This window comes from Carcharodon carcharias, chromosome 11 (genome assembly GCF_017639515.1).
Source record: "Carcharodon carcharias isolate sCarCar2 chromosome 11, sCarCar2.pri, whole genome shotgun sequence".
In the NCBI taxonomy this organism is placed as follows: domain Eukaryota; kingdom Metazoa; phylum Chordata; class Chondrichthyes; order Lamniformes; family Lamnidae; genus Carcharodon; species Carcharodon carcharias.
Window position 1 is genome coordinate 128,444,520 of NC_054477.1, and position 22,011 is coordinate 128,466,530.

Here is a 22,011-nt window from a genome sequence, read left to right on the forward strand (position 1 = left end):
GTAGCAATTGCATCATTTACAGTTAGTTTTTGTGGCAATGTTAGCTCAAATTCCTAACTCAAACAAATTTTAGGTAGCATTATATGGGTGTAGTAATCACTTGTGCTGTAGAGTAAATGAAGGATCAGCATTGTCACCCTGCCATGCACTGCTTTCTTAGAAAAGGAGTTTTGCACTGACTTTAAATGGTGTCCAAAGCTGCAATAATGAAATGGTCAGCATCTATCACTTCTTCTCAATTATTTGAAATGTACGTTACATATCAACTTAAAAGAAGGTAACAGGATGGGGTGATCTTCCATAGCTTACCCAGCCATCTATAACGGTTCCTTCCAACAGGACTTAAAATGGCAGTTTCAGAATGTCTTAGTGCATTGGATTGGTTAAGGATGGATGCCAAATACAACAAAGCAACTTTTGTGTTCTGTATAATGAGTATTATATCATTCAAATGTAATGGAAGATGTAATGTAATCATACAAATGTAATGTAATATATATTTTAATGAAATATATAGATATCATCATGGCTACTTCCTAAAATACTAAAAACTGGGCATTAACTTTGAAATGATGAAAGCCATGTCTGGCTATGACTTTCAAACAAAAGGAGCTTTCTGGCAGTATCATAGAAGCTGACGCCTCATTATCACTGAAGAGACGCTAACGACCCTGTGAGCTGCAGGAACCAAATTCAAAGGGAATTATTCCAAGTCAATCCACATTTCCTAAACCAGACCTGGTCAATGAAGACTACTAGTCTGCTAGGACAAAGGGCCCTGCAACCTCTTTTCAAATTCTTAATGGCTGAAACATTAACAATCTCAGAAATCCAGACAAAGGAATATACATCCTTTGTCAAAGTCAAATTGGAAAGGTGGGAGTCATATGACTCCCTCCCCCACTAGCTGGGAGAACCAGTTACATTATCTTGCTGTACTGCCAATCAGTCTGCCATCTTCCATCTAGCAAGCAACAGCTCAGAACAAGGGCTCGGTCCAGGTGAATGCCTGGCCCCCACCTACACTATTTCTACTGGGACTTCTGAAATTCTGTACCATCGCCTAAAGGCTAATTCATCTCTACGTGCCAATCCTATCATGGAAGTCATCTCTACTGGAAGAGTGAATTATCCAGCATCATTCTTCAACCTGCCAAACTCTGTGATAGAATATACCATTGGACTTTGATTCTGGACTCTGGACTCATGGGAAACAATAATTCTTTATTCTGTGATCTTTGCCCTGTAAATCTTTCTTTCTTTACTGCACCTCCCCGGCCCACTTTTATTGTATGAGTGAAAAAGAGGGGTAAGTTGTGACACCCCCTCCACTTCTCACGTTTGAGTGTGTTCGAATAAACTACCTCTCTGAGTTTACCCTATCTTGAATTTGCTGTGGGGTTATGAATATAAATCAGATAACACCAAAATTGACGGGTTGGGAAATGCATCACCATTTATAAAGGGGGAAATCAAAATCAAAACACCTTTCCGTTTACAGATGGGTGGTGAGAGGAGGTATCAGGGTTGTTTAAATTAAACCCCTACCTGTATGCAACTCAAGTGTAATATAAAGTTAAATTTTTTCCAAGCCTTATATGTATTTTGAATACCCAAGAGTGATCTCATCAATATGCTTAGATAAACCATGGTGCCAAGCAATCCATGATGAACATTTGAAATCACTAGGGTGTCTGCTGAAACACTAACAGTCAATATGCAATTACTTCAAATTTATCAAAAGGTAATCCCCAGTTTATTATTGACAAACAACACAGTCAATGATTTTCTTTCCCATTTAACCAAAAATCGTATCAGGGTAGAAATTTACAGCACAGAAGGGGGCTATTCTGCCCGTTTTGTTCACACCAGCCAACAAGTAGCCATCCAGCCTAATCCCATTTTCTGGTTCTTGGTCCACAGCCATGTAGATCATGGCACTTCAAGTGCATATCCAGGTACTTTATAAATGTTATGAGGGTTTCTGCTTCTACTACTCTTTGAAGCAATAAGTTCTAGATCCCTACCCTTCTCTGGGTGAAAAATATTCCTGCTGAATCCCATCTAAACCTCATTCCACTTACCCTGAATCTATGCCCCTTACTTACGAACCTCTCAACTGAGAGGAATAGCATCATCAAATCCACTCTTTCTAGACCCTTCATGATTTTATACACTTCAATTAGATCTCCCCTCAGCCTCCTCTGTTCCACAGAAAATAACCCTAACTTATCCAATCTTTGCTCAGAACTAAAATTCTCCAATCCGGGCAACGCCCCCGTAAATCTTCTCTGTACCCTCTCCAGTACAGTAACATTTTTCCGATAGCGTGGTGATGAGAAGTGCACACAGTGGGGAGAATCTTCGGCTTTGCAAGTAGGGGTGGGGCCCACTCGCCGAGGCGTAAAATGACTCGGGGTGACGTTGGGCATGGGTCCCGACGTCACTGCGCGTCATTTAAATTTTCAGTTTGGTGGGTGGGCAGCTGACTCGGCTGTGTGCCCACCGAGCTGTCAAAGGCCTATTAAGCACATTTAACTAACAATTAAAATAATTAACAGAGCTGCCCGTCCAACCTTAAGGTTGGCAGGCAGACGAAGAGGCCAGACGGCCTTCGCATTTTTCATGGAACCTCACCCACGAACTCAAAAGTTTTTATTGAAATTAATGCACATGTTCCAGCTCATGTGACAGTTTCACATAAGGGGACATGCCATGAAAAAATCTTTTAAACACTTTATTGAACTGTTAAAACTTGAAACTAATTTCCCTGAGGCACCTCTGTTGCTCAAGGAGATTTCTGTGCTCTTTTGCACACATGCGCGAATGAGTGCATTCCCAACTCAGGAAACCCCACCCGCCTGCTCAGGGAGCGTACAGCGCATTCAAGTGTGCGTCACGCTGGGCGGGCCTCAAGTGGCCTGCCCACGTAAAATGGCAATGCGGACCCGAACGGGGGCGCCGATCAGGTTCCCGCCTGCCCCTGCACAACCACCCCGATGGGGGGAAAATTCTACCCAGTATTCTAGCTATGGCCTAACTTGTGTTTTAACAGTTCCAACATACCCTTCCAGCTCTTATATTCTATACCTCCACGAATAAAGGCAGGTATTCCGTATGCCTTCTTGACCACCTTATCTCCCTGCTCAACCATTTTCAGGGATCCGTGGACATGCCCTCCAAGGTCCCTCTGTGTCTAAACACTACTCAGTATCATACCATTTCTCATTTATTCCCTTGCTTTGTTACCTTTCCCAAATTCATTACCTCACACTTCTCTAGACTGAACTCCATTTGCCACTGTTCCATCTTCTTGACTGGTCCATTGATACTTTTTTTTTTGCAGTCTACAACTTTCTTTTTCATTATCAAACACATGGCCAATTTTGGTATTGTCTGCAAACTTTTTAATCATACTTCTACAATTCAAAGCCTAATCACAAAAAGCAAGTGATCATGAGCCCTGCATAACCCCATTAGAAACAGCCTTCCAGTCACCCATCCAACATTATCCTTTGCTTCCTGCCTCTGAACCAATTTTGGATCCAACTTGCCATTGGTTCCCACTGGCATGACCAGTCTGCAATGTGGAACCTTACCAAAAGCTTTGCTAAAATCCATATAGATGACGTCAAATGCACTCCTCATGGGCCCTTCTTGTTACCTCCTCAAAAATTGTCTTCTTCAGTTCTGAAGAAGAGTCATATTGGACTCAAAATGTTGATCAACATTTTCCCCTCCGTCTGGGGGGAAGTGCGGGAGCGGGCCTGAGTGGGCAGGCTTCCGATCACTTGGGGGCGCGCCATCATTTTACATGGGCGGGCCAATTAAGGCCCATCCAGCATGACGTGTGCCAGGAAGCACTATGCACTCCCTGTGCAGGCAGTGGGCGATTCCCTCAGCTGGGAGCGTGCTCTTTCATGCATGCATGCGAAAGAGTGCACATATCTCTCTGAGGCAAAGTGCTGCCTCAGGGAGATCGGCTCCGATTTGAAACTTTGAATAAAGATTAGAAAAAAATTTCCATACCATGTGCCCTCCTGTGACACTCACATGAGTTGGGACATGTCCATAACTTTATTGTAAAATATTGTGCATTTTTTAAATCACTCATGAAACCTCATCCTGACCGTGGATGAGGTTTCATGTTTTTTCACAAGCCCGCCTGGGCTTCTGGCCTGCCCGCCAACCTTAAGGTTGGATGGGTAGGTCCATTAATGAGTTCAATTGGTTTTTTAATGGCCTTAATAGGCTGCTGACAGGTCGGCGGGCGTGCATCCGAGTCAGATGCGCGTCCGCCGAACTGACAATCTAAATGATGCGGGGTGACGTCAGGACGCATGCATGGCATCACCCCGCGTCATTTTACACATCAGCGAGCAGGCCCCACCCCCGTTCACCGACCAGAAGATGCTGGCCGTTAACTCTGTTTCTCTATCCACATGCTGCCAGACCTGCTGAGTTTTTCCAGCACTTTCTGTTTTTATTTCAAAAACATTTATCCCTGACTGCAGCTGAGGATCTCTTTAATGGATTCTCAAAATGGCCACCTTCTGACTTCGACCACCTGTCTGTTGAATGGGAGTAATAATTGACAGTAATCTGAAATGCAGAGAGGAAAATAATAACATCATTTTCCACAACTAATACACAGAGGAAAATGTCAGAAAAGGCAGGTGAATACTCACCAGTCTGTCCAAGTTTGTGCCAGCTGCAGTGGTCGGACGCTCCTCAGGGCTGTAGGGCCTGAACCTTATGTTAAAATTTTCTGAAATGGAGCGTGACTTACGCCCAGGTTGGATTGGTTTCGGCTGACCACATCCTTGAAAAACCTGCAATAATTAAACAAATAGAAATGTTTCAAATTGCTTATCTGAGTTGGCCCAATTATTTTTGCTAAAGCAGCACCTCAATAAACCTGGTCACTGACTGAGTTTTATGTGACCTGTTTCATTTTCATTAAGAATTCACCCAAAATAAATTACTTTATGTATGTTTATTGCTGAGACACATGGAGATAGTTCTCGTCAAAAGGCCAGTGATCCAGTAAATTTTCAGATAAAATGCTGACCTTGGACTCTGCATTGAACGCTCAAATTTGAATTCTCTGAAGTTCCATGAGCAGCATCCTTTGGAACTTTAGATTCCAGAGGTGAGTATCATCATTAGGCGAGCTGGACATATTTACTTACCACAGGATTGACAGTTGACTAACCATCACTGCCAGATCACCAGATACTTGGCTTTACACTTGCAACTAAGCTGTCAGCCACAATTGCTGGAGCACAGAACAGTGTAAGACAGTCGTATGAAGAAAAGTTGTAAAGTGTGAGGTAATGCATTTGGGGAGGGCAAACAAAACAAGGGAATATTCAATAAACGAGAAGTTATTGAGAGGGTTGAGGAAGTGAGAGATCTTTGAGCGCATGTCCATAGGTCCTTGAAGGTGGCAGGGCAGATGGACAAGGTGGTCAAGAAAGCATATGGAATGCATTCCTTTATTGAGTTAGGTATTGAATACAAAAGCAGGGATGTATTGATGGAACTGTATAAAACGCTGGTTAGGCCACAGCTGGAACCTTGTGTACAATTCTGGTCACCACTTTACAGGAAGGACATGATTGCTTTGGACAGAGTGCAGAGGAGATTGACAAAAATGTTGCCAGGGCTTGAAAATTGCAACAATGAGGAAAGGCTGGATAGGCTAGGGTTGTTTTCCTTAAAACAGAGGAGACTAATGGGTGACCTAATTGAGGTGTAAAAAATTATGAGGGGCTTAGATAGGATAGACAGGAAAGACTTGTTTCCCCTACCCGAGGGGTCAATTACCAGGAGACATAGATTTAAGGTGGTTGGTAGAGGATTAGGGGAGACATGAGGAAAAGTATTTTCACCTAATGATGGGGATGGGCATCAGGAACTCACTGCCTAAGCTGGTGGCTGAGGCTGAAATGCTCAATTCATTTAAAAGGTACCTGGATCTGGTCTGAAACACTGTAACCTGCAAGGCTACGGACCAGGTCTGGAAAGTGAGATTAAAATAAGCAGCTAGTTTCTTTTTCTCTTTTTGGCCGGTGCGGACACGATGGGCTGAATGGCCTCTTTCTGCACCGTAACTTTTCTATGGTTCTTTTGGTTGGGACTATACCTATTGGAGTATATTGGAGCACACTGAAGGAGAGTTGATCTTATTGAAACATAAAGTTCTGAGGGGACATGACAGGGCAGATACCAGGAGCATGACTCCTCTTGTGGGGGAGACTAGAATTAGGGGACACAGTTTAAGAATAAGAGGTCTCCCTCTTAAGATGAAGCTGAGGAGAACTTCTTTCTCTCAGAGGGTCGTTAGTCTGTCGAATCTCTTCCCCAGAAAGCAGTGGAGGCTGGATTACTGAATTTATTCAAGGTTGAGTTAGATAGATCTTTCACAGACAAAGGAGCCAAGGATTATGGACGGCAGACAGGAAAGTGGAGTTGAGACCAGAATCAGATTGGCCATGATTGTATCGATTGACAGAGCAGGCTTGAAGGCCCGAATGGCCAACTCCTGTCCCCAAGTCCCATGTCTACATTTCCTGGATGGTCAGCTGCATGGTCGGTTTCATTATTTTGTCCTTTATTTTTAAAAATTCCCATCTAAAGTAGATGCAATATAAAACTGAACTGATTAGGTATCTTGAGCTTCTTTTAATGCTTATATTATTCTGCACTCATCTGTTATTGAGGGCAGGCAAAGATGAGCAGCGCTGATTATGGTAATAGAAATGTATGTTTTGAGGAACAAGTTCTTCTTATTCAGGTTATTTTTCTTCCCCTTTTATACTTAGACTTTCCAAGTCACACTTGACTGCACTGGAGATGTGAGTGGATGATTTGTCATCGGGTATATACGCAAGGTCATTGTGCTTAAGGAAGCCCATGACAGGAATTTAGTGATGGCTTTCATGCCCCGATTTTCACGGAGTTGGAATAACTCATGAGCCTTTTAAAAATGGTGTGTAGGGGTGAGGGGTAAGCACTGGAGGGCCATTGTGTTTTTATTTTAATTGCAACAAAGTCCCACAGCACTGAGGTGGGCCTTTTAGATGGCCTGCCTCTGTACCCAGCTGCACCTGTGGCTGTCTCCAAACTGCCTGCCTAAGTCCAGCCTGCATCCAACCAGTGGGCACTTTCTCCCAGTGGGGGCAAGCCAAGCCAGGAATTTTCCTGACTGCCAGTGCCCGCCTCCTGGATGAAAATCCAGGCCTCACTCTGTCTTTTCCCTTCCCCTAGGGGGAAGCATCAAGTTTCCTTCCTGAACATTCTTGCAACCAATGCAGCCAAAATCAGGAACCAATTCTTAATGGAAAAAACGTAATGTTTTTATTCAAATTCTGTTATTAATTAATACCAGTGGATCAGGCTTCTTAGCCATGAGAAGAACACACTCCAATGAATAAACAGTAGCTTAGCGTGTTTGTTCTACCAATGCGTCAAATAAAGCACCACAGTGAGCAGCGTTTCATGACACAAAAATTACAACATGAATAGTTCAGACAAGTGCTATGCCAGGTAAATGCTATCCCAATTAATCACTGCTTGCTAACTAGAACCTAATCACAACTCAGATAAATGCATTTGTCAAATCCAGTCACTAAACTTTAAAAGCATTTTAATGCCTCCATAGGCAGCTTCCACAAACTTCTGTTCCAAGAATTCCTTTCCCAAAGCACTGCCAAAGCACAGCAAAATTGGTCATTGAGAAAGATTTTGGTGCAGCTGACACTATTATTAATTCAGCTAAAATTCTTTCGATATTTAAATGTCCTTAATTTTAGTTTGACAGAAAAGTGAACAGGATTTCAGTAAATTGATGTGATAATTAATCCAGTCAATTATCTTGTAATCACAGACATTTCCAGTTATAAACAGGATGAAATGCCTTTCAAGACACTTTCACAACCTTTTAAGCAGAGCAAGCAAATCCCCAAAAGGAACAGAATACAGCTTTGATTACAGATGAGAAGCTAGTCAGTGAGGTAGGAAAGAAGGTACAAAGAAGCGGTGGTATCGAAACTGAAGGCAAAGGTAGACCAAAAGTTGAAAGTTAATTTTCAGAAGTACTTATAAGCTGCTGATAAACTTTAAATTGCTCATTAAAAATGTAAGAATCTGGCCCGTGAGACCTTTTTTCTTATTTGCATGTACCAGCATTCACTCCCTCCATCACCAACGCACATTGGCAAGCAACCATCTACAAGATGCACTGCAGGAACTCACCAAGGCAGTACATTCCAAACCCACGACCACTGCCATCAAGAAGGGCAAGGGCAGCAGATGCATGGCAACATGACCACCTGGAAGTTCCCCACCAAGTCACTGACTTGGAAAAACATTGCCATTCCTTCACTGTACTAGGTCAAAATTCTGGTACTCCCTCCCTAACAGCCATGTGGGGGTACCTACATCACATGGACTGCATGATTCAAGAAGGTAGCTCACCACCACCTTCTCAAGGGCAATTAGGGATGGGCAATAAATGCTGGCCTAGCCAGCGATGCCCACATCCCTTGAATAAGAAAAACCCACGAGCCACACACCCAAGTATGCATATAATTAGCTCAGTTGTATTCTTTCCTCAGTCTTTAAATAAATGTTTCCTTTGACCAGTTCTTTACTGTTGTGGAGAAGATAAGTCATTTGGAAATTACTCCAGTTACAGTACAGATGCAAAGCAATGGGTTTGAGGCGGATGGAAAATAGCCAGATTGGTGACAGTCATTGGTGGCAGCAATTATCCTCCAGGATAAAGAAGACAGCTTTACCAGCAGGGTAAAGAAACTGATTTCACAGAACTATCATCAAAAAAGCAGAGAAGGAATCAGGCACTATTTTCACATTTTGTTATTTATCATGCTACATCTGCTGTTAAGATGTATAATTCAATTTGGAATTTTTCATCAGTGGCTGACTACAATTATTTTCATTTTGCTCCTTGATATTTGAATTTCTTCCTAGTGTTGCTTCACTGACATATATGTGTAAATATTATAATTTTCTTGTCAGGAAAGTCTGAAGGATTTGAGTTGAATTAAATCAAGTGAAACTGAAGGACAGGTTTTATCGTAACTTGTTTGAAGTAAACATGTAGAGAACACTGCATGGGCTGAATATTCAAAACATCACCAATTGTTTTTTGAAAAATACTTTTCTATTTTTCCCTTTTGGTTTGTGTCCCTGGTCATGTTTCCTTTCCCAAAGGAAGATAATCGGCCCAGGACATCTGTCAGTATTATATTGTAAATACCTTTGAAGAGAGTTGAAAATTGTGCTTGAGGGGACACTGAATATTAATTTCTCTTCCTTATAATTGGGAATATGTGCATTCTTTCTCTACTTAGCACTTCCCTAATGGCCTATAAAGCTGTCATGATGTGAAATTTGGATGTGAACACTTGTTAAGAATGAATGTGCATAAAAGATAGGAGCTGGAGTAAGTCATTCGGCCCTTTGAGTCTATTCCACTATTCAACAAGATCAAGGCTGATCTTTTACCTGAACTCAACTTTCCCTCATTATCTCCAAATCCCCTGATTCCCTTAGTATCCAAGTCGATCGATCTTTGACCTGAAAGCACTCAATGAATGAACATCCACAGCTCTCTCTCAGGACACAAAAATCCAAAGATATACAGCCTGTTGAATGAGGAAATTTCTCCTCATTTCAGTCTTAAATAGCTGGCCCGTTATTCTGACAAGGTGACCCCTATTTCTAGAGTCCCCAGCCACAGCAAACATCGTCCCAGCATCTACCCTGTCCAGTCCCTTAAGAATTTTACACATTTAAATGTGATCATGGGCTGAATTTTCAGCCGAGTTTGGGAACCAGACACCTGGCTCATTTGTGGGTCGCAACATCGTGATGCATGAGTGAAGCAACACCATTTTGAAAAGCAAAGGACCTAAAAGGTATGGGGTTGAGTTTGGCAGTTAAGTGGAGGTACTGGGAGTGGCCTGGAGAAGGGAACCAGTTACGAAAGGCTTTCTGCAAAGGCAAAACAGTGTGACTAGGCTTCCCATTCACTGATAAGATGGAGCAGCGGAGACCTCAGAGTGCCAGCACTGGCCTCCCTGGGTGGGACCACAAGCTTCAGATGCCTCCCTTGAGGCTTTACTGGATGCAGTGTCCAACAGGAGAAATGTTTTGTTCCTGGCGTCTGGAAGAAGAAATCTGCCTAGAAAAACAAAGAGAGCATGGATGGAGGTGACAATGGAGGTCAGCACTCAGTGGGTGACCAGAGGATGTGGGTGCAGTGCAGTAAGTGATTCAATGGTCTGTTAAGGTCTGGAAAGCTGAATGGCAAGCGACACTTGGGTGACATGTCTTGAACTCAGTCTGCCCAGCTCGTGTGTATGCTGGTTTATACAGAGTGCCCATAGTTCTCCTTAACATGTCAAAGTGGTCAGTTGTATCACTGAGACATCAGCAAGCCTAGAATACGGGTACAATTGAACAGGGAGCATGACTGAGGATTGCTACGACACATGTGGACGTCATGCTGGAATAGGTGGGGGGTGATGCAGAGGGGCTGGGTTTGCTGTGGTGTTTAGGTCTGTGTTGGGGAAACCGTTGACAGTGAGACCCGATTTTCAATCATTTGGGTGCCAATGGGATTATTCAGATAACTGTGCCTTCTGGATGATTTCTCTCTCTGATGGAAAGTGATCATTACAGAGTCACCTGTCATAAAGGCTGTGAGTCGTTCAAGTGAAACGCTGCTGAATTAGCCACGGCCCTTGCAGCCTTGCCAGCCAGCCGATCGCTGTGAGCCCTGAACGTCTTCCTCCAATGCCTGGGCTCTGGGCTCCTCTGAAGCAGTACTTGTGTCCTCTTCTTCCTCTTCTTCTTCTTCCCCCCTGAGGAAGATTGGCATTCCAGGTTCTCCTCTTCATCCAGTTCCAGATTTCTTTTTACTGGATCGTTACGTTGTGTAGCGCACAGTCTCCTAAGGCTCTGGCACTCTGTCATTTGAAGCTTGCTGACACTTGGAAAGTACACCAGGGGCTGAATTTTACAACCTCTCCTGCTGGCGGGGTTTTACGGTCCCCCCGAAGTCAATGGGCTCACCACATTTTACAGCCCCAACCCCGCCTCGACGGGGCAGTAAAATTCTGTCTCGGATGTCTTTGATTGCGCCTTATTTCCCTTGCAGCCCCTCTCTGTGCTCCTCTGGCCTTCTCCTGACCTGGGGATTGTATCTGCTGAGGTTGCTGCTCACTTCACTGTCCTATGATAGAGTAGCCTGCTCCTAATTCACCTTCCTCACCTGCAGCTCATTGGTTCACCAGGCATTCCTCTACCAATCCTTATGTTCAATTCATGCCAGAGTCTTACTTTTTTTTAATTCATGGGTTGTGGATGTCGCTGGCCAGGCCAACAATTTGTTGTCCATTCTGATTGCCCTTGAGAAGGTGGTGGTGAGCTGTTTACTTGAACACTTAAGTCCACGTGGTGTAGGTACACTCAGAGTGCTATTAGGAAGGGAGTTCCAGGATTTTGACTCAGTGACAGTAAAGGAGCGGCGATATATTTCCAAGTCAGGATGGTGTGTGGCTTGGCGGGGAGTTTCCCATGCATCTGCTTTCCTCATCCTTATAGGGATTTAGAAGATGCTGTTGAAGAAGCCTTGCTGAGTTGCTGCAATGCATCTTGTAAATGGTACACACTGTTCTGCATCAGTGCAGGAGGGCATGAATGTTTTAAGGTTCTGGATAGGGTGCTGATCAATTGGGCTGCTTTGTCCTGGATGGTATCGAACTTCTTGAATGTTGTTGGGGCCACACTCACCCAGTCAAGTGGAGAGTATTCCATCATGCTCCTGATTGGTGCCTTGTAGATGGTGGAATCAGGAGGTGAATTACTCACCATAGAATTCCTAGCCTATGAGCTGCTCTTGTAGCCATAACATTTATGTAGCATGTCCAGTTAAGCTTCTGGCCAATGGTAACACCCAGGATGTTGATAGTGGGGGATTCAGTGATGGTAATGCCATTGAATGTCAAGGGAGATGGTTAGATTCTCTGTTGTTGGAGATGATCATTGCCTGGCACTTGTGCGACTTCGATGTTACTTGTCACCTTTCGTCCCAGTATCTGAGGAGCTGTGAATAGTGCTGAGCATTGTGCAGTCATCAGCAAACATCCCCACTCCTGACCTTAGGATGAAGAGAAGGTCATTGATGAAGCTTTGAAGATGGTTGGGCCTAGGACACTACCCTGAGGAACTCCTGCAGCAATGTCCTGGGAGTGAGATAATTGACCTCTAACAAACACAACCATCTTCCATTGTGCAAGGTATGACTTCAACCAGTGGAGAGTTTTCCCCGATTCTCACTGACTTTATTTTTACTCAGGTTTGTTGATGCCACACTTGGTTAAATGTTACCTCGATGTCACGGGCAGGAACTCACACCTCACCTCTTGAGCTCAGCTCTTTTGTTCGCGTTTGGACCAAGGCTGCAATGAGGTCAGGAGCCGAGTGGCCCTGGTGGAACCAAAACTGATCATCAGTGAGCAAATTAGGACTGTCCTGTAAGTGTCAGTGCAAAGACCACTGCTTTTATTGATACATATAAAAGATTTGAATATTGGAATATAGAATAAAATTTCAAAATTTGCCGAACTTGGAGCTGTGCTTGACAGTGAGAACAATGCCAATCGACTGCAACAGGACATAGATAAATTAGCAGAATCACCAGGCAAGTAGCAGATGGAATTTAATACAGAGAAGTGTGAGGTGATGCATTTTGGCAGAAGGGATAGGGAGAGGCAATATAGACTTAATGACACAATTCTAAAGTGTTTGCAAGGACAGAAGGATCTCAGGGTGCATGTCCATAAATCTTTGAAGGTGGCAGGGCATATTGAGAGAGTGATTAGTAATGCATATGGAATATCGGGGCTTCATAAACAGAGATATTGAATACAAAGCAGGGAAGTTATGCTAAACCTTTATAAAGCTCAAGTTAGACCTCAACACTTTAGGAATGATGTGAGGGTCCTACAGATGGTGCAGAGGGGATTTACACAAATGTTCCCAGGAATGAGACATTTTAGCTACAATGACAGGCTGGAGCAGCTGGGTTGTTCTCCATGGAGCAAAGGAGATTGAGGGAAGATTTGATGGAGGTGTACAAGATTATGACAAGTTTGGATAAAGTCAGCAAAGAAAAACTGGGGAACATTGGAGAACATGCCGCAGGGCAAGGTAGGTCAGATCCAAGGTCTTGGGCAGAGGTTGGGATGGGCTCTGATTAGGTAGGGGGTTCTGATCCCTGACCCCTGTGGGGGGATCCAATCTCTGACCCTTTGAAAGAAGGGGGATGGGGGGGATACAGTTGGAGTGGTCTGATCTTGTGGTGGGGGTTGTGTCTGATCATGGATGGTGGATTCCAATCTGACAGGGTTGCAATTTCTCTCTGGATCTAATCCCAGGGGCTCTGATGATAATGGGGGAACTTGGGGGCCCAGGAAAATACACTGTCCTTGCTGCAACTGCAGCTGCTCATTTTCTTGAGGCCTGTGAAAACCAGCTGGCCACAGTTAAACCTGCAAAGCAGGTCAAACCCCAGATTTCCAGCCTCACTGACATATTTAAAATAACAATCATCATCCTGGGTGCATGTTGGCTCCCTGCCCCTTATCTCACCTGAGTGAAAGTAGAAATTGGTAGATTGGTGCAAAATTCTATTTATTTGACCATTTAACCACCCATGAGTCCCTTGATGCCACACTTGGTCAAATGTTCCCCAAGTCTCTTCAATGTAAACTAGTGTATTGTAGAATAGATTTTGTGAAGAATTAATTGCCAAAAGAAATGCTACAGCTTATTTTTAAGTCGAGAGTTCTATTGAGGCCCTTTTCACAAATGCAAAGATGACAGAAAGGCAATCTTCACGTAATATTAATACATAAAGCAACTTCAGAGCATTTACCTTAGCTGACACTTGCATGCTGTTCTCCTGCATATTCATGATGGCATCAGAAATCTTCACATCAATTGGATCCATGACAGCTTCAATATTGAAAGGCCCTTCCAACCTTTCTGCTACCAAGAGCATAGCATCTGTCAAATAAAAAGGAAGGGTCACATGGAGGGTGAAGATTAATATTACTGAAACCTCAGAAAATGCTGGGCACAGAAGTGGACATCAGATGTCTACAGAGCTCAGTGCTGACTGCTAAAATTTAAGACTGAAATTGGAATGTAGAGTACTGAGCAAAATGTGAACATCTGATTCTGTCTTACAGTTACCATGTCAATCTGAGTTTTCTTTCCCTGGGAAAAGCAGGTTAACAGAGTGGAATTTCTTCTTTTTGATCATGTACAGGAAATAATTCTCCCCATTCGGATATTTGTACAAAACCTCTTTACACTTAAGCAGCAAAACAAATCTAGTCTCACGTAGCACCTCTTCAAGTTTCATCCAAAACCAGGCAGCAGAAGAGGCAAAAATCCTCTGTGTGCGTTTCAGCATATAAATGAGGATTAGGAGTAAACATTAATGCAGCATGTGCCAGGATCATGCTTACAATCAAAGATCTGCATTTGCATATAATCCAATTTTCTCAGTTTTCAATTGTATTGTGAAATGCTACATCAAAGGCAGTGCATATTCCTAACCTCCTGTATAACTTATCGGCTAAAAGAAACAGCAAGTCAAATGTTACAAATGGAAATATTCCTTCGATAATAAAACGACTAGAATCATGAAGTTTGTATCTTATGAAGTGTGCTGATGTTTGCACACTTACGCCTTGTTATCATCAAGAGAAGCTTTCATTAAAAAAGAGAGTGCGTTAAATGGAAATAAGTATGGGCACAATTGACCCAGATTTGCATGAAGTGCAGTAGCAGGCGGGAAAAAAGATGTTTTAGCCACCAACCGCAGTGCCGGGTTTTCATGCCGTTTCCTCCCATTCCCGATGCATCCTGCCTCATTAGTAACACATTCCCGGGAAACAAACCAGATCACTGGTGGGGCAGCGGAGCGGCCTCTGATTTACCTGCCACCATCTCAGGTCTTCAATAATCCGGGCACCATATTTAAAGGATGCCCTTGCGCAGAGCTAGCACTCTCTAAGGGATTGGAAACTGCTGCAAAGTCATGGCTGCCAAAGGGAGGAAACTTGGTGCCCCCAAATTTAGCGACACCTCCCTCGGGCGCCTACTGGACACAGTGGAGGCCCGCCGTGAAGTCCTGTACCCCCACTCTGGGCGAAGACCAGTAAGCAGGGTCACCAATCCAGCACCAATCCAGCAGGGAAGACAGTGACAGCGGTGTCAGCGCCAACACCCTGCAAAAGAGGAAAGCTACCCAGTGCCGAAAGATGATGAATGATCTCTCTGTTCCGCCAGGATAAGTCACTCATCTCATCGTTCTCAAGTCTTACACTCACAAATGCATCACACATCCACAGGGATCTCACTCACTGCCAGGTTAAGGGACATCACCATTCCCTCTCTCACACACACCTTCATGTGCCCTGCGGATCGTGTCCTCATCCCATCCATGGCACCACTCACCACCCACACATGCCAGGCATCCATCTCATTTGGCCTGGCAGGCGTCCTGCTTACACTGTCTCCGTCCATCTTCATGCTGGACAAACTGGCACACAACAAAAGGGAGAGGTTGCAGACTGGCAGAGGAATGCCTGACATCGAGGTCCTCACAGACTTTGAAAATAGAGTCATCGAGCTTGTTGGCAACGATCTGGACCATTCCTGTGCTGACGTGAGATTGGCAGTGCTCAACCAAGTGAGGATTCAGCAGTACAACATCCATCAGGCAACCATGCTGTGACTCAGTTCCTCTGTTTCACAGGCCACTGCCATGCAGTAACTATCTCTCCTTGCTTTCACAAGCACATCTCAGAAGCAGCCAAGGGGGTCCACAAGCCAGGTCCTCGACTCAAACCCCAAAGACAACTCGGAAAAAGAATTGAAGACAGCACTCACCCACATCTTCCACCAGCGCAGACACACACATCTCGGTGGGACCTAGTACTAGAGTAGTCTCAGGTTCACAATCTGGTGAGCACATTGCACTGTCTGATCCACAGCAGGCGGTGGCAAGGACTTCTCAGGTTTCCAGCATTCGGAGGACTGCTAGAGGCCAGAAATCTGCTGAGTCCAAGTCAGATGAGGAGCCTCTGGACTCGGTCATACTTCAGTTGCTGGAGTTGCAAAGGCAAGCCCGGGAACATCAGGAAGGGATGTCCGCTGGACTCCTCAAATTGCAAGGCACAATAGTCAGCCTGTCCATCTTCAGTCTGAGGTGATAGCGCCAGCATGCCAATGCACCGAGGTCAACATTGGTAGGATGGCCCAAAACAAAAACAGAATTACCTGGAAAAACTCAGCAGGTCTGGCAGCATCGGCGGAGAAGAAAAGAGTTGACGTTTCGAGTCCTCATGACCCTTCGACAGAACAGTTCTGTCGAAGGGTCATGAGGACTCGAAATGTCAACTCTTTTCTTCTCCGCCGATGCTGCCAGACCTGCTGAGTTTTTCCAGGTAATTCTGTTTTTGTTTTGGATTTCCAGCATCCGCAGTTTTTTTGTTTTTATTGGTAGGATGGCGGCTGACATGGAGTCCTTAGTCCAGGATATCAGTCCTGCACTGCTGCAGACTGAACCCCATCGCTGGTGCCATAGTTGGTCTCCAACAGTGTTAATGCGGGAGGAGTGCGGGTCAGTTCGATCTCACTCCAGCTACCCCTTCTCCTCAAGGACTCAGCAATGACCCTGGGGCCTTCCATCCAGGTGGCTCCAAACTACCTGAATCTCCTCTTCCTGCGATCCCAGCAGCTCCAACTCCACAGGCCAAGGAGTGTGCCTCTGCCACACAGCAGGACCTTGAAAGCAGGTTGGGGCTCTCCACTTCTCGGCTCTCCAGAGGATGCCCATCAAGATCATCACAGACAGGGTGTAGCAGTTAGCAGGCTGCCTCCACCTCTGCTGTGGATGTCTGGGGAGCACCAAGACATAGCGGTAGAGTGAAGAAGTTTAAGAAGATGTAACTCTTTTGCTGCAAACCAAATGAACTAAATTGACAAAGTAAGCAATAAATTAAAAAGGCAGCCACTTAAATGGTTACTGTAAAAAGAAAACCAAAACCTTAAAGGAAACTTACAAACAGTAAGTCAGAATGTGATTAAAGAGTTCAATAAAGCAACCCAGTCCCTGAGGTGCCGCTTCAGACATGGAAGGCCTCAACGGGGCCAATGGACATGGTGTGCTCCCTCTCCAGGGGCACCCGGCTGTAAACATAGCCCGTGGAAGAGGGACAGACAGTCGGGTCGGACGAACCCCTCGATTACCCACTGCCTGGACCTGTTATTGGCCACAGGCCAAGGAGCAGGTTCACAAGGAGGTCTTCCTCCCTCCCCACACCCCTCCGCACCGGGTGCCCAGAGATCAGGACTGTGGGACTAAAGTGCAACAAAACAGGAGCAAAAGATTTTTCAAGTAACTAAAAGGAGGTGCAGCCTACATATGCGTGGTCCACAGATTCCACAAAGCCGCAAAAAACGCAAGCATCATCGGAGGCCATGAACTGACACATCCTATGATTGTATGGGACTCCCGCATGGAACACCCTCCACCCCAAGTCCCTGATGGTGAGGGGGAGGACTCACATGTAGAGAGCCCCGCACTGGGGACCTCCACCGCCAGATGGCAACAAGGCACACGAGGGAGTGTCTGGGCAGCGGGTGAGGCCAAGGAAGTGAAGGGTGTGCAGCAGAAGCCCATACAAGAAGTCCCTCACACCATGCTAAAGGGCATGGAGGGCATTTCCACGAGGCGACTCAGGTTGTGAGGAAGGAAAAAGTGGATGGACTCTAACCCATGCCTCCACAGAGACTGACACCTCCACCTAGTGCTTTAGATCCTTCATATATAGTTGGACATGGGTGTTAATCACTTGTGCATAATGTTCACTATTGTAAATAAACTCCCAAGAACGTTCCTCAGTTCCTTCGCTTCCGTTGCATCTGTTCCGATTATGCCACTTTCCAAAATGGTGTTCTGACATGTCTTCCTTCTTCCTTAACTGAGATTTCCCAACCACTGTGGTTGACAGGGCCCTCAACCATGTCTGACCCTTTTCCGTGCATCCGTCCTCAGACCTTCCACTCCTTCCCAGAGCCATGATAGGGTGATAGGGTCCCCCTTGTCCTCACTATTCACCCCACCAGCCTCCGCATTCAAAGGATCATCCTCCGCCATTTCTGCCAACTCCAGCATGATGCCATCACCAAACACATCTTTCCCTCATCCTCCCGTCAGCATTCCATAGGGACCATTCCCTCAGAGACACCCTGGTCCACTCCTCCATCACCCCCAACACCTCATCCCCTTCCCATGGCGCCTTCCAGTGCAATCTCAGAAGGTGCAACACCTAAATGCCACTATCAGCACCTTTTTTAGCTTTTACCATTAACACTCCCTTTGTCCTTTTATTCATGACATCTTTGCGAATCTCCCCTTTGCCCCACCTATTGCTGGCCTTCTATCCAGCTTCACCTGCTCCACCCTACTTAAGCAGTGTAAATTTCATCATATTTCTACTTCTCTGTAGCTCTGAAGAAGAGTCTTACTTGAAACGTCAACTCTGTTTCTCTGTCCACAGATGCTGTCAGACCTGCTGAGTTTTTCCAGCATTTTTTATTTTTGTCCCAAGAATGACTCCTTGCCTATGGCTCCTTGTTATGATGAGCAGCATTTGTGTCACTCAGGTGTGGAACCTTGGTTCCAGCACATGATAAAGGCAGGTGTCTCAGCCCAGTGCCTCTTCCCTGTGCAGTGTGTAACCTTCAGAACAAAGTGATAGTCCGGCTTCATACCCCCGGACAGATCGGTGATGCTTGTGCCTCAATACTGCTTGTCATTGCTACCAGAATGTCGTGGGCAGATGTCACAGAGTTCTGTCATTCTCTCTGTGTGCTCTCACCGCGTTTAAGGTGGGCCTGGCCCACCATCTCTTCAGCATCTGTGACCAGTGACGGTGTGCTCCTGAAGGGGTCAGGTATTGAAAGCTGACAAAGGATCAGATGCAGTTTAAGTTTCACGGTTGCTATGATATGACCCTGAACACAGAGCACAAGCTAGCTGCCCTCGGCCAGACAGGAGTCAGACATTCACAGAGGCAATATGAAGATCTATGAAGTGTCCTCACTGCATGTTGTCATCATCCTCCTGGAATCTAGGGACTGTTAGGGCCTCCGCTGCATCTCCATGATATGAGCCTGAATACTGAGGGTATGTACGCTGCCATCAGCCATACAGGAGTCAAATGTTCACAGATGCAAGGTGAGGATGTCAGGACTGTCCTCACTGCATTTCATCATCATCCTCCACGAATCTGGTGATTATGAGGGCCTCCCGAGCATGCTTGCCTCATCTGGCCAGAGCGAAGGCTTCATCACTGGCACCTCATTATCTTCATCCCCTTCAAAGTCCTCCTCTTCAGAGGATGTGTGTAGCTCCTCCAACTCCTCAGCCAGGTTCCACCCCTCTTAACAGCACCAGGCTGTGGCACACGCAGCAAGCACAACACCCTCTGGGGACTGTATTGCAGTGCTCCACCCAGCTTGTTGAGGCACCAGAACCTCATTTTTAAAATGCCCATCGTTCGCTCCTCCAAAGTCCGGGTCACCTAATGAGCCTCACTATACCGTCACTCTGCTGCAGTCTGAGGCCGATGCATGGGCATTGTCAGCCACAGCCGCTGCGGGTAGCCTTTGTCCCCGAGGAGCTAACCCTGCAGCCTCAGTGGACCATGCAAGGTGTCAGGGATCTGAGACCTGCAAGATGTGTTTATGGTGGTCGCACACCAGCTGAACATTCAGTGAGTAGAAGTCCCTGTGGTTGATGTAGTTGACTGCTTGTTGCCATGGAGATCTAATCGCCACGTGAATGCAGTCGATGGCACCCTGCACCTGTGGGAAACCAGAGACCTGCGCAAATCCCAGTGCTCTTGCTTCCTAGCATTCCTGAACGTGGGCAAAATGCACAAAGTTCTGTGTCTTCATGAGGACACCGTCCGTGACCTCCCGGATACACTTGTGCGTGGAGGCTTGCAAAATCCCAGAGAGGTCACTTGTGGAGCTCTGTAAGGAGCCACTGGCGCAAAAATTGAGCACTGCGATCACTTGCCCTGCCACTGGCAGTGGATGCCATCCATGTCCCCGTGGCGCCAAATCCTGCAGCACATGGCATATGTGACTGACCAGTCATCATCTTCAGTGATCTTCAGGAATGATAGGCACCGTCTACAGACCCTGGGTCTAGCATGGTGCCTATGAGCAATGGCTCTCTGTGGATCTTCAGCTGCACGTGCAGCAGGCACTGCTGCCCCTTTAACTTGAGAGAGATGCTCCTCCCTTTGCCGAGCCAGGCACCTCCGTGCTCTCTTCTTCATCTTCTCTGCTCCCTGTAAGCCATGAGGCATACTACTAAATCACCAGGCTCCATGATCCTGATATTCTCCTCCTGCAGGATCAAAGAGAGAGACACGTCGGTTAGCATGGGTATACTAAGAACCTCTCTTGGTTAAGTCTGAAGGCCCCTTCACACATGAAGGAGAGTGCTGGCCATCACTTGGATGGCCAATGTGTAGTGCACTCATTGGATATCTGAAACCCCACCCACCTCTGCCCCACTCCACCTGACTGATTGGCGGCAGCTTTGCCCATTGTACTGCATGCTCTGCTGTCAGCTCAGGTGCAGGCATTCTCCTAACCCGCACTACAAGGCTGCAGTGTTAGCTTGAACCATAATGGATATTGGTCCACACCTTAATAAAGACATTGCAAGGGGCTGTGAGCAACTCCACCAGTGACTGCACCATGGCCACATTTTGCAAGGGGATTGTACAACTTGCTCAGTCATCCAGTTGCTCTGCTGCCCCTAAAAACACACATTAATTTGCCATCTGCCCCTGGGGGAGGGGGTGTGGGGTGAAAGGTTCTGGAGCACTTGGTGGCACTTTCATGCTTTTGCATTGCTTGATTGGGCAGAAAAGCTTCAGAGGCCCAACTCCAATCATGTCAATGGAGCTAATGCTGAATGGTCTCAGCTGCGGAAGAATGTTCCCTTTTGACAAGCTTTTCCAAGTGTGTGGCCACTTCCCTTAACCCCCTGGCATGTGATTGAGTATTTCCTTCAGTCTGTCTGTGCTGCATTGGCCCCCACCACCCCCCACCAGGACTGATCTACACTGGAGCCCTTGCCCCAGCACCGCACTGAAAGCCTCTTCCTTGATGTCCTATGGGCAATGCTCACGAGCTCTATGCAAGATTGTATGCACTCACCCCTGAGTTCTCCTTGAAGTTCAGGTCGCCAGGTGCACATATTTTAAAGGCAGTTGTTAAACATGCCATTCTGAAGTCATGCCGATGTGGGCAGTAAGCTTGACGTGTGGGATGATTCTGGTGAGCAGGGCTTATAATTAGATGCTAATGCATTAAAATTACATTCCTGACATGTGGCGGCAGGAAACGTGGCCCACTAGTGACAGGTGGACCGGACGATTACAAACTGGTTTCATGACGCGTAAAACCAATTTTTAGTCTTCTTGCCATATTTTGGCCCCCCCTCCCCATCACTTGCCATGACATCTGACGCCAACGGGGCTGAAATGTTCTGGCCTATGACTGAAGCATCACTTTACTTCTTGAGCAAGAAAGATTATGTAGATTATACCTTTCTCTTTTATCTAAGACTTACAAATCTCTCATCGCTACATTCATTTTTGTGATTTTGAAATGTTACAACACAAATCATTTCCTGCAGCAGTTCAAGAACACTGCTCAGAATCACCTTCTCAAGGCCAATAGAGATGGGCAATAAATACTGGCCTAACCGGCAATGCCCACATCCCGTGAAAGAACAAAAAAAAACCTTCTCTAAAAATCCTACAAGATTCTGAAACTGATCTATTATTCACAGAAAAAAAGGCAGGAAAC

The 22,011-nt window shown here is 45.7% G+C and overlaps 1 protein-coding gene across 1 annotated transcript in view; it reads right to left on the bottom strand.

Annotated features, from left to right (window-relative positions):
* LOC121284092 (glypican-6-like) overlaps nucleotides 1-22,011 on the bottom strand; it is a 1,135,979-nt gene that overhangs the window by 88,020 nt on the left and 1,025,948 nt on the right. The window contains exons 5-6 of the mRNA XM_041199159.1: nucleotides 13,973-14,103; nucleotides 4,689-4,832 (exon numbers count right to left, since the gene is read on the bottom strand). Of these exons, the coding sequence (XP_041055093.1) occupies nucleotides 4,689-4,832; nucleotides 13,973-14,103 (275 nt within the window). The remainder of the gene's footprint in view (nucleotides 1-4,688; nucleotides 4,833-13,972; nucleotides 14,104-22,011) is intronic.